The sequence below is a fragment of the Malania oleifera genome, chromosome 4 (genome assembly GCF_029873635.1).
Source record: "Malania oleifera isolate guangnan ecotype guangnan chromosome 4, ASM2987363v1, whole genome shotgun sequence".
Classification (NCBI taxonomy): Eukaryota; Viridiplantae; Streptophyta; class Magnoliopsida; order Santalales; family Ximeniaceae; genus Malania; species Malania oleifera.
Genome location: NC_080420.1, coordinates 24,116,672 through 24,133,547, shown reverse-complemented (window position 1 = coordinate 24,133,547; position 16,876 = coordinate 24,116,672). Strand labels below are relative to the sequence as shown.

The following is a 16,876-nucleotide window of genomic DNA, read 5'->3' as shown; positions in this document are numbered from 1 at the left end:
CCAGTCAAAGATATTAGCAAAAATCAAGTTCTCAGGATGTAGACAAAAAATCAAGGTCAGGCCACAAAATCTTGGTATTTAAGTGGAGAAGGGTAGAGAGGCGGGCCCATTATCCCAGTGGATTAGTCAAGTGTCCAAATGGCCTCGCAAACCATCATTTCAAGATACACACTCTCTCTCTGTCTCTCTCTCTCTCTCTCTCACAAACACACACACACATACACAAAAACACACATATAAATATATATATATATATATATATATATATATATATATCACCTCAAAGGTGGCATTTGATGTAGGGTGAAGACCTCAAGATTAAAAAGTTAATGAAGCATGCGTCATTAAAATGACCAAGGGAAAATAAGAAGACGTTAATGTAGATGGGAGAGAATGGGATCACCGATCACCGCATTTGGTAGCATACATCACCTCAACGACCCTACATAGTGGAGATCCCAAACCACTGCAAGTGCGACAAAGTCGTCACTGAACTTGGTGAACTCCATTCAATCTCCAAAGACAAATAAAATTATTCCCCAAGAATGTAACATAATATTACTTGTTTATTGTATTGTGTGGTTATAGGAACGATTGAATCAAAATCCTCTTTGTATGTAACTTGAACTCTGTTTGTCTCATGACGCAGACAATCAGATCATCCACAACAAAATGATAGCAATGAAGAAAACTGGATTGCAGTCGCCAACAGATCTTTACATACATAAATACAGAAATATAAGTGCACAAACAAGAAGGCACAATTTACCCATTGCCAACATTACCACAAATAAGATGCAAACAGACCTTAAGCTTCAATAACAAAAGCATTAGAGAAGAACAGAAACCACCACAAACTCACCATGTAAGTTATCAAAAAATGAGATGTTGATATGATTTCTAAATCTGAGAGTACTTACCATAATAGACGGAGCATCAGGAATTGCACCCTAAAAAATAAATAATGTTCATATCAACATTTTATTCCCATTAATAAAATACTCAGCATATTGCATATAACCTGTTCTAGATGCCAGAAGACGGGAATTAAATTTTAACAAATAAAATAAAATTGACAAACTCACCAAAATACTTCACTTCTAGGCCGCATCCATACACCTCCAGATGTTAATGCCTCCATAATGACCAAGCCATGGATAAGATGTAATGCAATTTCATTAGGGTAGGCATATAAACCATGACAAAGAATATAAGAAACATAGCAAACATGCAGAAAAATGGAGTTCACACTGCAATAATGACCCCTATGAGAGACCAGATTAAAATGGGTGGGAGAGAGAAAAAAAATGTATATGGCACACCCAAGGCAGCTAAGACACATCACTTCCACATAACATAATAGCATTGCCAGTTGCCAAAAAAAAAAAAAAACGGTTCAGAATGGAACTGCAAGCATTTTGCCATCCAATTAGTGTTCGATTACTAGAAACTTTTTATACAATTAAGCCAAGCCACATTCCATTGATATCTCTCTTTCTTTAAATAAAATTCTTTTATATAAACAAAGAAAATTATTAAAGAAAGAAAGAAAGAATACAAGAAGAAGATGAAGAAAAAAAGCATGGAGACTTAGATATCCTCCTAAAGCACAAGGATAGGCAACAAATTAGAAAATATTAGAAAGGAGAAACAAATGGCCTGTAATCTTTAATATTGAATTGTCAATTTCGAATCCACTAACCAAAGTGATGCATGTTTTCATCTGACAGTTGGTATGGGGCATTCTATGGTGTTACGCATGCAAATGCATCACATTTGCCACCAACTCCCACATGCACAAGCATGGTCATGCAAGTGAGCTTGCATATCCACAAAAGTCATAATTTTTTGAGGATATAAAAACAATTTCATTTAGCTTGCCAACTTCCCAATTAAAAGTGGCAACAAAAACAACAGACAACGGGGAAAATATTTGTTTGATATTTGAGATGATGTTATGTACTCTAAATGGTGCCACAATAAGCTCCCAATAAACAAACCAAGATACCTTCTCCTGGGTGCCTTTTAAGCATCTAACCACTGAAGGATTGCCTCATACCCCTGGTAGATGTCCTGAATGAAAAATACAATTAGACTCTCCAGGATCCAAAAAAATTCAAAAGAAAAAAAAAAAAACAATGCAGATTGTAAAGAAGATGCACTGAAAATACAGCGGATGACAAATAAAATACAATGCCTCCAAATTTGATATCCAAAAACCAGGCAAAGATTCATGAAGAACAGTAGAAACAAACCATCCAGACTCCAATAATAAGAAGTGAAAGATGAATAAATAAAAATTCGGATGTCCAAATGAATAATAATGTCAGAACAATATTATTTTGCAAAATCGAAGGAATATACTTCTTTCCATACAATTTCCCCACAAATTGAAATGCAGATACCCGCACTAAAAGTACAAACAAAATCATTGTCAATGTAGAAGAGAATAAATGCTATTTTCACATTGGCTGTCATCAAGAATGATTACAAAAGAGGGTAAAAACGCCTTTGGCGAGTTGTCTTACAATAGAAACAGAACACATCCACTGACAGAACCGCCAAGTAGGTGTCCAGACCAAACACCATCCCCTTCGGCTTCAACCATGCCAAAAACTGTGTCCAAAGCTCTTAGGCCAGCACAGAGAAGATAAAAGACAGATAAACGCCCAATGATTAGAAATCTCAATATAAATTCAAAGTCATAATGTACAAATATCTAGGGCAACAGCATTTCTGGGGGTCAGAAAATCAGCATCATTGTTCACTTGCCCGTAATGAATGGATGATTCAATGCTTGTGATACTGTCATTCTCTTTTCCGGATCCAACACAAAAATCTTGTCTAGAAGATCTTTAAAATTGGCTACCATCTTTGGATCCTCACCAGGAGAGCTCGTAATTATTGTTCCAATATCTTTTGGCTTAATGTTAAGAACCAGTCTCTTTATAGTCTGCAATGGCAGAATTTAAAAGCTCAATCAATCAAAGGGCATCATGACTTCCCACTGTTACAACTCAGGGCAGAACAATAGAAACTAAAATAGTCAATTCATGTCTGGAAATCAATGCCTACCTTCTTCGTAACAGGATCTTCCTCTGCAGAAAGAAAATTAAGATCCTGATCAAAATGCTGTTCAGTAAATCCTGCCTGTAAGAAGCAATGAAGGAAGGAGGAAATCAGCAAACAAGGAAATTTTCACAAATATCAAGGCATAAATGCATGACTTACATATACAAAAATTGACAACCCCCCCCCCCCCCAAAACCCACCCAAAAAACAGCTTAAAAAATAAGTTTTGAGAACATTTGTATTCCCGGATGCTGCAGTTAAAAACCAAATGTTCAAAAAATAGAATAATACTCCAAGCATTTAAATAAACTCAAACCTTCCGGATCATCTTCTTTGGAAAAGGACCCTTCAATTCCATGTGTAGACGAAGCATGTCATTGTTTGAAGGACCTGGGAAAAGAACTTTGCCCGTGTAAAGCTCGTACAAGCAGCAACCAACAGACCAAATATCCAGTGGATGGTCATAAGGCAACCCAAGAACTGCACAAAAATATCAGGCTCAATCAACGGCTTGTTTTCAATAAAAGAGAGAAGAGACCATTCCCCAAACATCAATCAATGAGCATGTCCAACTGAACCCCCTACCAAAAAGAATAAATAAAGCATTTTGACCATTTTAAGTCATGGAATAGCTAAAGAGGAAGTCTTTACTTATTTCAGGAGCACGATAAAAGCGGCTCACAAGGTATGGTGTGATTTCATTTTTTCCAGCAAACATAGCATTACCAAAATCACAAAGCTTCAGCACATTTTTTGCTTCATTAACCTAAAGAAAACAAGGAATTAATTATTTGGATGAAAAACAATTAAAAGGAAGAAAACCAAAAAGAAAAGAATACTTAATACTCACCAGCATATTATCAGGTTTTATGTCACAATGAAGAACACCACAGTTTCTAAGATGTTTCAGTGCAATAAAAAGTTGCTTTGCATATGCTCTCACAGCAGTTAGCTTAAGGCCAATGTTACGACCAAACTTCTTTAAGACCTCGCGTAGATTCATATGAAGAGATTCAAAAACTAAACAAAGATGATTCCGATACTTGAAATGTGAAAGAAAACGAACGCAATGGCGCCTGTCATCTGGATCCGCACCAACTAATTTCTTTAATATGACCAGTTCTTGCATACCAGCCTTGTACCTAAATAATGCATGCACAACCATTAAAAAATTCCTTTTGAAAATTAGGGCCTAAAGTTGGGCATACATTGATCCAGAATCAGAACATAATAAAAGGACAAAGAATCGTATGGATCATGGAAGCCTAAATCCAGTCCAAATCCTATGGCAACTCACATTGTGTCATTGTTCCGTATAATTTTTATTGCCACTTCTTCCGGATCACCATTTCCAGCCTTAAGATCTTTTGCACGGACAACTGTCGAAAAAACACCTTTCCCATGAGCAGCAGTAACTTCATACCGACCATCAAGTATTTCTCCAAACCGGTAGCCTGCACAAAATGTCATGGTGACGAAGGAGATTTAATTATTAAAGAATAAAAGGAAAAAACAATGAAGGACAGGTTAACTTACAACCATAAAACACTCTGAATTTCCTCAGAAGCTTTTCTATATTGGATTAATCATAGTTTTCAAACTATTTTTTATTGTAAACTATTTCAGCAGAGCGTTCCTGTTACTAACATAAAGTCAGAAGAAATTTTCCATACTCCCCAATGATATCTAAACATTGGCAATACATATTTAATAGTGCTTTCAAACACCGTATCATTATTTTGCATGCATTTAGTGGGCACAAAGAGTCAGGAGAACAGCTAGCAAAAACCAGCAGTTTAATGCATCATAATGGTATTAGAAAGGAAAAGGCGTTGAATATGCACAAATTTTTCACCAGAACACTAAGTAAAGAAAATGCACAATGTCAAGGGGGTGGGAAAGGGGAACCTGAAAGACTCAATAACAGACAGCATGGGCTTCCGAGGATCAACTTTGTATGATTGCAACTTTTCCCTCATTTGGGAACCTAAAAGGCACAAAACATGCTCAGGATTAAGCCGAGAAGAAGAAAATCCTTCTTTCCCATTCAATGATTCGTACTTTCATAGCATGGTTTTAAAATCCAGACAGGACTGGTTGGTCTGACCATGTTGGACCAACACCAGTCATTTATCCAGTCCAGGAGATATTGCAGAACCAAAATCGCAGGACCAGGGTCATCCTAGCTAAAACCAAATGACTTGGCCTGACTCAGCAGGCCCAAAGAACCAGCTGAGTCAACCCAGCCCTAGCAAAAATAAATAAAATAAAATAAACTGCTGCCTGCAGACTTGAAGCTACAGGCACTTAATGAAGAATATTCGTTTACCACTGCACCAGTTTAATGTTTTGTCAATTTCATTGAAAAGTAATATGCACACACATACATACACACTATATGCTCACACATACCACCCCCCACCGGGGAAACTCTTTAATGGTTAAGTAAATCTTAATTGAATCAAATATTTTCTCATGCTACCACTTAATAATAATATAATAATTATGATGATGATGATGATATAACCAGAAGAAGAAACTTCAAGCTTCATTAATAATAGGGAAAGTAGTACAGAAATTATCTACATTTTTTTTATTCGCTCTAATAGCCTACTAAAATTTATCAGAAGCATATTTGCAATTATATTTATATATATTACCAGGCTGGTACGAATCTGGGTTTTAAAACCATGGCTCATAGGCACCAACAAAAAGAGAAGAATGAGAAGGGTCACCCATATTTTGTTTGATAAAACTTAGGGGTCGAATTGACTTCACTGTCAAATATTATGAAAACTAAGACCAAAAACATTAAGACTTGAAAACTACCAGCATGTTTGATTGATATTTCTAAGAAAAATACAAAAACGAGTTTAAAGACACCTAATCAATGCATGTTCACTTTTTTCCTTGAATCAAATAACAATAAAACAATATGATTACAATCATCAAAATGTAAAGAAATAAAAATTAGAAAAGCTACAATAAAAATAAAAGCTAATTATTATATTTTTTAACTCAATTTCTAGTGCTCTAAGAGACTTGTTTTTTTTTTCAATTTTTTAGAAACTCTGTGGATAGGGGCATTTCAATAATATATTAAATTCTGTGATGCAAAAAAAAAACAGAAATAATACCAATCAGCCCCTTATTTAGCAATATTACTAATAACTGCAGAAAACTCAAAAGTCTTCACGTTCAGATCTTTCAGGCCAGCAAAATTCAACCTCAAGTTCTTTCGGCATCGACACCCCCTCCGAAAAAAAATGACAAAAAACAAAAACAAAGGGCAAAAACAGGGAAAATGGAGTTAATTTATGACAAATAGTCTTCATGTTGAGATCTTACAGGCTAGCAAAATTCAACCTCAAGTTCTTTGGGCATCGACACCCTTTTCAAAAAAAATGACAAAAAACAAACACAATGTCAAAAACAGGGTAAATGGAGTTAATTTATGACAAACAATAGATAAAATACTCACTATAATATCCATCTGCATCATCCCAATTGTCATGAAGGCCACTCCTTTCAACTGGCAAACCATCTCCTTTACCCTACAAAGCAAGAGAGATAGAGAGATCAAGACATTGGAACAATTGTCCAAAAGATCGTTGGTCAAGCCAAAATATCAACTTAATCATATAAAATTATAAAATAAGATCACATTATCACAATAAAGTCAAAGGAGCACTATTTATGAAAAGAAAAAATCAAATGCAAAGAACATGCTTCATGTTGACATGAGTGAACAAACCATTCAGAAGAAAATTGATGTACCAAATGTGCAACCCGCCAACCACACAAGGAAATTCTCATCAATGTTAAAGCAACAGTATTAACAGTCAATCAAACAGCCAAAAATGAAGTAAATTATAAATAATCAGCATGATAATATAGGAAATTGATTCTCAAAGACAAAACTAAACCCACAACCCCCACATAATGTAAAGCTACAGTTAAAAAGATCCTTGCCTCAATATTATTGTTTTGTTCAAACAGGGAATATCTACTTCAGCTAAAAAGCAAAAGCATACAAGTGGTCTGTCGCTCCAAATTAATTGATATATGCAAAACCCCACCTCGCTATGATGCAAAGCACAAGGTACAAGGTCCACCCATTATTCTTCTACATAACATAGTGTTGGAAGACCGCAAATGCAGAACTTTAGACGCTTATATTGCAGCTATAAATTTAGAAATTATAGGTTTTTTTGTTCAGAAATTTTGGATATTTTAGACATACAGTTAATTTATGGCTATTTTGGGCATTTTAGCTCTTTACAGGTCGTTTATAATTATTTATTTTATTTTCGACGCAAGGTATAAAATTACATTATTGTGTATTGTATGGTTAGGATGCAGTTATATTTGGATTAAACTTCCCTATTGTGTTCCTCTCGATTCCTGTATTCTCTCTCTCTACTTACGGCCTCCTCCTATCCCTTCTCTTTCTTCTTCTCTTCTGTTCGTCTTCCCCATTCTTACCCTCTATTTCTCTCCCTAACCTCTTATATCTAACTGTTTCTTCCCTCTCCTTTCCTTCTCTGGCTGGGATCTCCTAAGAGCAAAATTGGATAAATCAGCTCCACTGTAAAATCATCTCAAAACCTGAACAACAAACCACAGTACCTTGCCACTGCCATCATAACCACAAACTGTCTCAAGGCCTGCAACTTTCCCAAATAATTACATGCATTGCCCCTGTTTGTCCAACAATACAACGCAAGAAGAGATTTGCCACACGTCCCCAACCATCAGCGGCAAACATCTCGCAACCCCCAAAAGCCAGCCACAAGTATCGTCACCATGACTTCAAGAACATGGTCTTCTGCACCATCTGAAATATTTCCAGCGACCACCCCTTCAAGAACTTAGTTATTTTTTATAAATAACAACCATCAATTTTTAGTTGTTACAACTTAGATATTTTAGAAGCTAAAAGCTAGCTTTCTCTAACAAACTATTCTATTCCATGAGTATCCTTGGTTTTTTTTTTTTTTTCAAATACTACAAAATTATCTAGGCATTAATAATGTTTCGTGACATCCATTTTTTTTATTTTAAAAATTCCAGGCACCCTACATCTTTTTAACCAAACAGTAAGGATCAGTTTTTCTTTCTAATATCTTCTCTCACAAGACAGCTGAACAATTTTTACAACAGCCCAAATCAACTCCTTTTCCATCAGTTCTTCCTTAAAAGTTCCTTCACATCAGACTACAAGGGGCCATACTAAGTCTGAGTCCGAAATGAAATATATTTTAAGAAACATGCCCCTCATTCTTATAGAAAGCAATTAGCATATTGTAAGCCCATTCAATATGTTCAAAAGAATACTCAAGTTCTTGAGGATAAACATTCGTATATTAGTTGTGCTCATCATAGTAGTTAAAAGCGCGCCCCTAGGTGCAAGGCGCAGTGAAGCGAAGAGGCTTGCGCCTCAAACCAGGTGAGGCGAGGCGAGGCGACCTGCAAGAGGCAACGCTAGGCGAGACGAGGCGCACTGGGGCGACAGGAGCAGTGAGTCGCGCCTTATGAATTTTTAGTCATTTAAAGTAGAGAAATAGCCACAGCCACACCCATGGCCCTCACTGGACTCGAACGAACATAGCCCCTAGCCCCACTCGGCCCTTCGAAGCCCTTCGTGAGTTCGTTTGCAGATTCGAACCAGCAGGAGCCTTCGTGATCCTTCGAACCAGCAACGTGAGCTCGTCTGCGAGCCTTCGAACCAGCCGGAAGCCTTCGCTACTTCATCTTCGAGCTTCGAACCAGGATCGTGAGTTCGTCTTCGACATTTTGAAGAAGCACGACCCTTCGCGACTTCGTTTCCAACCAGCAGGAGCCCTCGCGAGTTCTTCTTCTTCTTCTTCTTCTTCTTCCTGCTGCCTGCTGCCTTCTGCTTCTCTTCTTCTTCTTCTTCCTGCTGCCTGCGTGCTGCCTGCTGCTTCTCTTTTTCTTCTTCTTTATATGTAAGCTTATAAATTAAATATTTTCTTTAATTAATCTAAGCTTATAAATTATAACTAATACATAATATTTATTTTTTTACTGAAATTTACCTACTGTTTTTAAATTTGTAATATTTAGTTCATTTAATGTAAGTTTATAAATTATAACTAATACATAATATTTATTCTTTTTATTGAAATTTGGCTACTTTTTTTCCTCTTCTTCTTTACATGTAATTACTAATTAAATATTTAGTTTAATTAATGCAAGTTTATAAATTATAACTAATACATAATATTTATTCTTTTTACTGAAATTTAGCTACTATTTTTTAATTTGTAATATTTAGTTTAATTAATGTGAGTTTCTAAATTATAATTAATACATAATATTTTTTTTTTTTATTGAAATTTAGCTACTATTTTTTTATTTGTACTCTTTTCTTTTGATGATGAACTATGTTAAATTGTTGATGCTTTTGGACTAAATTTGCAATTTTGTACTTGAATTTTTTGGCATTTTAAATTCTAATATTACTAGATATTCATGTGTTCATATATCAATTACCCCAAATAGACATTTTACACCATTTTAATAATTGTGCGCCTCACCTTCATGAGGCGCGCGCCTTCGCCTTGTGCCTCGGCTTCAAAGACCCTTTGCGCCTCAGCTCGCCTCACGCCTCTAACTACTATGGTGCTCATGCATATTGTTGCAAATTGACTTCATGGATACATACTGGTTTGCATATTTTTAGTGCACAACTTCTTTATTCTTTAGAGGATTCTTCAGTGTACATGAATCATGTATCAAAATAGTGCCTCAGAATTGACTTCTGTCCACAGACACCTTGATGCTTCAAGACAGAGGCAGACCTTGATTTGCCTCCAAACATGATTATGAAGACTTGCAATGAACTTCAACATGAGCACCAGACTACTAGGACATATATGCATGTTAATGTCAATGACTTCTTTGACCTCAATTTTCCATTTCTAACCAAAGACATAACTAACAATTAGTTGCTCATTTGTTGGAAATTCCTTGGCTGTGGTCCTGTGGAATCTTGTGGAAAATTACCTTGAGATTACTTCTCCTCTATCCATTAAATATGTGCCCCCATCCATATCCATTGCATTTCTCCCTCCACAGATCCATAACCAAACATTTTTTATCCTTCTAGAATACATATTGAACACATATTTGACTCAGTTGTCAGTGGTTTTGGATATTAAATTGATTTCTGTTTTTTTTTAAGGACATGTTATTTTATCAGAGGTCATTCGGGCCTTCTATGTTGCATGCAGTTAGAGGGCCTCTAAAATACATCCCATGGTAAGACGATGAATGCAATTTGTGCATCTTGATTTTAGTGTATATTCAAGTTTGTTCCCACCAATGGAGTTGCAGCTAGGGGTGAGCAAACGGTCGTTCGGCCAAATTCGGGTAATTAACCGAATTAACCGAAAAATTTAGTTAAATAATGTTGTTAACCGAACAGACCAAACTACCGAATCACACCGAACCGAACCCGACCGAATTACCAATTTAGGTAATTCGGTTAACCAATTTTAACCGAATTTATTCAATTATACATTAAATAAAAATTTCATAACTAATTTATTTTAATAATTGTGTCAATGCATTTACTCTATCACATAGGCTTATTTATTTTGAGGTGCAATAACTTTTATTTATTTATTTATTCTAGGTCTTCGCAAATCAAGTGGAAATAAAAATAAGGCGATGTTTTTGTTATTATTGAAACGTTGAAAATAAAAAAGATGAAAAAATTTTCACTGAAAATATTTATTGGCGGCGTCGTCATCCCCTTCGACGACAACATTAATTTCCACAAGGTATATCCATGTTCATAATAAAAAACAATTCTATTCATAATTTATACTTAAAATTTAATTAATTAATAATTTGGTTAATCGGTTAACCGAATTATTTTTTGTTGTTAACCGAACCGAAACCAATTAACCGAATTTTTGTAAAATCCCAACCGAACTGACCGAACCAAGTTTTTTACCCGAACCGAACCGACCAATTTCGGTCGGTTAATTCGGTTAATTCGGTTTTCACTGAATTATGCTCACCCCTAGTTGCAGCTACAACACCATTTCAAAAGTCAAGGTCACATTTTCTCCATCATGAGGAGTTTGATGAATGAACGCCAATGGAAAACTTTACACTTACATTGCAGCTATAAATTTAGAAATTAGGATTTCTATCTTAGCTTTGAAATTTAAGTCATTTTAGAAATTCAGTTAATTTAGGATTACTTTGCGCATTTTAATTCTTTAGGGGTTGTTTCATTGTTATTTTTTTACTGTGAAGTTCCGTGAATTGTAGGGTCAGTTGTATTTAAATTAAACTTCATTATTGTGCTTGTCACTCTTCCCTCTCTAAGTTCTGATTTCTCTTCCCCTTCCCTTTCTTCATTCTCTTACCACTGTTTACTTTATTCATTCTCCCATAACCCCATCCTCAATCCTTTCTAATTCTCAGTTTCTTCTGTTTCTGTTCCTTCTTTGGGTAGTACTGCATCAACTTGCACTCCATGCCCCAACCTTCCAGATGCAATTAAACCTGAACTAACCTAAACCAATTATAATTAATTATGAACATGATACATATAATATGATAATGCTTAATAATAATAGTAATAATAATGGCTTCATACTAAAGTAATCCAAAATACGTTGCACACACTAGTAACAATCTAAAGGGAAAAAAAGAATATCCCATCTAAACAGTTTTTTCTTCCCCTTTCAGAAATTTTGTACTTATTTCCCTGAAAAATCAAAGTCACTTTTTAAAAGAGGTGAGCGGATACATGTTACGAACTCAATCTCACAAGGGACCAGGTAACATGTGAATCAAAAAGAACATAAAATATGTGCAACGCAAAATGAGAAGCTAATCTAAGCCCATCTGCACATAGCAATAATTCAATATTCCCAATGAATGGTAGGCTCCACATATACAATCACAGTGGAACAACAAAATCAACACGACCTAGCCCAACTCTCATTTGAAGAACCACAATCCGCAGTTGACATTCTTATATTAATAAAACAAAAACTAAAAGACAGATCACTTTTTTGTTACTCAGGTTATTAATGCCATCTTGCAATGCACAGTAGAAAGCACTAAGAGATGCAATATATTAAATAAATAGAAATTGCATAGAATGAGACTTACTGATTTGCGAACTCCAGCAGGTGATTCTCCAAAAATATCATCACAGAACATGTCATCTGATCTCTCACTCTGCACAAATTAATAAGATAAATATCATAAAAATCAATGGAAATGAAACAGCTAAGAACCTAAAAAATAAGTATATGTGTCCAAGATAGATGTAGAAGATATCCAAGCAACAAAGCAAGTCTTTTTATAATTTGAAAATATTGTCACACACACCTTTGGAGTACCCTCCCCTAGCCCACCAGCACCAGAAGTCCTCTCAAAAGAAGAAACTCCATTTTGTAGAGGAGATTTCCCCACAGAAAATGATGGCTCGGCAACATAGACATCTGCACCATCAGACCTCCCATCAAGAATTTTGGAACCAACATTATTACCAGAGGCTACAGATTGACGAACTGGCTCTTCAACGGGCTCTTTATCTGTGTCCATATAAAAAGATCTAAGTACATATAAGAATTAACCAGAAAAAACAAATGATTGCATATAATTTAGAGAATGGATTTCAGGTAGGCATGTCAACAAAAAATGTTTCATCTAACTCAGCTGAAGTTTGCTCTGATGTTTGTGAAGGATTTACAAGTTAGAGAATCTCCATCCTCAACATTGCATCAAATGGTTATAATGTCCATCAAAGCACGAGCATTAAAATGAGGATGAACATCCACACAGAGGAGGTTTAAACACTTTTGGAAACAGTATCCGACAAAAAAACATAAACTTCTCATAAATCAATTATTTCATTAGTAATACATTGTACCATATTGTACAATGCAAACTTATTTTAAGTGCATGGGATGTGTCATGCAATGCGACTTTCAACCATATGCCTCAAATGTGGGCACAAATATGTGGAGAGGGTGAGAGAAAGAACGAGAATCAAGCATTATTGAAGAATTGTGGCAACTGGAAAATTATCATTTACATAATTTAGCCCAGGAGCAAGAGTGTGAGCACGCAAAGCCAGCTCTCTAAATTCATAGCTTCAAAGAAACATGACCATTGAAAGCTTAAAAGAAATTGAGCCTCACTTTTCCCTGCATCCTCTGAATGTGGTTCAGTTTGTGGCTGTAACACCTGAGCCTTGTATTTTTCAAGTATGGCTTGTCTTCGCCTTCTACTCTCCTCCTTAATTCGGTTAAGATCTTCCTCTTCCTGTTCAGCGAGTTGCAATGCAACCTTTTCTTCATAGTCCTCTTGTTCATCATCATCCCTGCACCCAAATAATATTTTAAGAATTCACAAAACAGTCAAAAGGATACCTCAAAACTTGATGACAAAATAAACGAGAAAATTAGAAAACGCATACCTTTTTGGTTTGTCTTCGCCTCCTTCGTAGGGCTCACGTTTAGCCCCATCAATTTTTGATGATTCATATTTCTTTGTCCTGTCAGTGTAATAATTCATTTCTTCATGTCTTGCATGCCTGGACCTGCTACTGTATTTATCTCGATCACCATAGCCATCAAGGATTTCATATTTATGGTATCTGCTATCTCTCCCAGTATCCCTACCTTTATCCCTATTCCGATCCCTATCCCTCGCCCTAACCCTTTCCTTTTCCCTCTCCCGCTCCCTGGCTCTCTCCCAACTTCTATCTCTTTCCCTTACCCTATCTCTCTCCCTCACCATGTCCCTGCTCCAATCTCTCTCTCGATCCCATTCTTTATCCATCTTCAATGCCCTGTCCCTGTCCCTGTCCCTGTCCCTATCTCGTTCCTTCTCCCTTTTCCTATCCCTATCCCTGCTTTGTTCCCTGTCCTTCTCCCTCCTAATATCCCTCTCTATCTCCCAGTCTCCACTCTTATCACATTCACGGTCTCTTTTCCTAGCCCTCTCCACCTCCCTCTCATCCCTATCTCTGTCCAATGTTTCCCAACTGCAGTGCCTGTCCTCTCGCCCATCATGTCTACTGTAGCTAGTGCTGCGTTCTCTTTCCTCATCCCTTGCCAAATCTCTACCACCATGTTTATGATTCCTGCTGTGTCGAACCATTCTTTCATTGTCTGAATCATGATCAGTGTTGCTGTTGTCAGCATAAAATGTGGCATTCCTTTCACGATTATGTGCCATAACCTCTTGTACAATGCTTTGGGACCGAGATCTCTCCCTGACACGATCACATGACCTTGATCTGCCACTAGCATGAACCCTTTCATGGTATCTGTCTTGAGGCGGTGAGTATCTCAGAGTTTTGTATTTATCCTCTCTGCTACTAGATAATGAATGTGTCACTTGCGGCCGAATGTCCTCTTTGAAAAATTCATGGACAATGTCCCCATTGATAGGACTAACTGGACTGCCACTGGATAGCATTTCATGATTGCTAGTTTCCAGCTTGCCTCTTAGATATTCCTTTTTGTCTTTTCTATCTATAATCAAATCAGTTACCATATCATCACCCTTCCTTTCCTCTCCCAGTGTTTTCAATTTTCTACCATTTTTTCCACTAATTTTCTCGTTTTGGCAAAGTTTCTCCTGAACTTTATGATGAGATGCACAACCCTCAGTATGACCTCCCTGTGAACATTGCAAACATAAAAAATTAAATAACTGCACAAATTTCAACCGCATAAGCACCCAATAAAAACAATATTAAGTTATCCTAGGATGCAACTAACTCTTACAACTCAAATAGCAAGCCATCAGTCTTCAGGAAACCCCAATAGAAACTTCTCCTGGAAATGGGTGAGTGGAGCACCTGGCTCTTGTTTGCAATAAAGTCGTGATTTTGTAGTGCAAGCAGGTTCCTAGATGTGCGTGAGAGTTTCAAGAACTCTAACAATGTCCCGTGAACAAAATTTATCATCAATCCCCAAAAATAGCACAAGAGTGAAACAAAAAATTATTTGGTTGCTGAGAAAGAGTAAGAATTGAATTTCTGGGACCCGGGAAAACAAAAAAAATTAAGAAAAAAAAACCCATCTAACGAGCCTGTACAATTCATTGGATGACAGGAGACGCGTAAATAGTCAGCATAAAACGTAAAGAAAACACATAATTTTTCTCCTATTTTCCCATATCTTCTCAGCATTCAAAGAAAAAGTAAAAACAAATAGAGAAAAATCAAATACACAATCGGGAAATAAAACGCACCAGATTTTGAGGACCCGATTCATCACGAATTTCAACAATATTCATCTCGCCAGACTCAGCATCAGAATCCCCTTTATTTTTCACCATTTCATCGTCCCCCACACCAAACCCCCCATCCTCGTCCTCGACAATCTCTCCTTCCTCCATATCGTAGTCAGGACGCCAATTAGAACCTGGGCCAGCGACAACAACAGGAGCCTGAGCTGTAAGTGGTGGAGGAAGAGAAGGAGGAGGGGAGACGTGCTCTGCTTCGTCGCGCTTGCCTTTGTCATCTTCTTCGTGTTTTCTACCGCTACGACGGTGGTGACGGTGGTGGTGTCTGTGCTTGCGTCGCTTCGATGACTCATCCGACTCGTAATCTGAAGAGCGACGGTGCTTCCGCCGGGAGTCTTGGGCGTCGCTGGCCATGGGGGCGGTGTCGCGGGGAATCTAGGGTTAGGGTTTCCGAGAGAGACGTGAAAATGGAGCAGATCGTGTTGGGCCTTGGGAATAGTCGGGAGTGGAATAAGGCTTGAAATTGGAAGATTGCCAAATTTTGGAGCAGCAAAGCGGCAACGCACCTTCTCACCTGCGGCGTGCACGCGCAACTAATAACGGTTTAAAACTAGAGTTGTTAACTAGTGTTTTCTCATTCTATTATTAAAAATAAATAAAATATTAAATAATACTCTGATAGGGAAAAAATTTCTCAAACTAATACTCACGTAATCTCACAACTTGATGCTACAAGATTTAAACTAATAAGATACTGGAAAGGTGACGCGTGACACGGAGGGGAGCAAATCTCGCAGTTTGATGCTACGAGATTTAAAGTGAGTAGCTAGCGGGAAGGTGATGCGTGATACAAATCTCGCAGCACCAATAGGGGTGTACATAGTTCAGTTCGGTTCGGTTTTTACCAAAATTGCCAACCGAACCGAACTCCTCAATTATCAAAATTACTGAACCGAAACCAAACCATATACCGTCGGTTTATGAAAAAACCAAACTATGAACTTTGCGGTTTGGTTCGATTATTTTCGGTTTTACCGAATTTTGAACTATTAAAACAACACTAATACTTGAGCTTGGGCTGCATCAACAGGCCACAGCCCATTATGGCATTATATAACTCATGGGCCAAGACTTTAATTGCAAAGCCCAAAACATGAGTCATGTTGAAAGGAGGATCCATATAAAATATATAAGGTAGGGATACTAGTTCTCTTCCCATTTCCAACCGATGTAGGATGGCTAGCATGTGGTTCCTGCATGTGCCTTCTCAAGTATGTACTTGCCCTCTTTGCAGTTCATCGGGCCTCTCTCTCTCTCTCTCTCTCTCTCTCTCGCAAACACACACACACACACACACAGACGGGGCGTGTGCGCACCAAGACGGTGAAGAAATCTTCTCGGCAGGTGATCGGGAAGTACTACTCTCGCATGACCCTAGATTTCCACACCAAGTTCTGGATCCATTTCACCAACAAGAAGATCATCCAAGAAGTGGCCATTATCCCCTCCAAGCGCCTCCGAAACAAGATCGCCGGCTTCTCCACCCACC

The 16,876-nt window shown here is 37.2% G+C and overlaps 1 protein-coding gene across 7 annotated transcripts in view; it reads right to left on the bottom strand.

Moving 5' to 3' along the window:
- LOC131153623 (uncharacterized) overlaps positions 1-15,918 on the bottom strand; it is an 81,845-nt gene extending 65,927 nt beyond the window's left edge. For 4 of the 7 annotated variants that reach the window (XR_009136285.1, XR_009136287.1, XR_009136284.1 and 1 more), the window contains exons 1-15: positions 15,334-15,918; positions 13,547-14,757; positions 13,269-13,450; positions 12,454-12,659; positions 12,232-12,300; positions 6,554-6,626; positions 4,370-4,526; positions 3,923-4,214; positions 3,724-3,838; positions 3,389-3,552; positions 3,076-3,150; positions 2,529-2,953; positions 2,009-2,073; positions 1,086-1,135; positions 921-950 (exon numbers count right to left, since the gene is read on the bottom strand). Coding sequence is in view for 2 of the 7 variants with exons in the window: in XM_058106052.1 (XP_057962035.1) it covers positions 2,765-2,953; positions 3,076-3,150; positions 3,389-3,552; positions 3,724-3,838; positions 3,923-4,214; positions 4,370-4,526; positions 6,554-6,626; positions 12,232-12,300; positions 12,454-12,659; positions 13,269-13,450; positions 13,547-14,757; positions 15,334-15,741 (3,141 nt within the window). In the remaining 5 variants the exon portion in view is untranslated. Of the gene's footprint in view, positions 1-685; positions 951-1,085; positions 1,136-2,008; positions 2,074-2,314; positions 2,954-3,075; positions 3,151-3,388; positions 3,553-3,723; positions 3,839-3,922; positions 4,215-4,369; positions 4,527-6,553; positions 6,627-12,231; positions 12,301-12,453; positions 12,660-13,268; positions 13,451-13,546; positions 14,758-15,333 lie in introns of those variants that run through there. The other 3 variants (XR_009136286.1, XM_058106052.1, XM_058106053.1) reach the window with 3 other exon arrangements.
- Between the last annotated feature and the right edge of the window lie 958 nt (positions 15,919-16,876).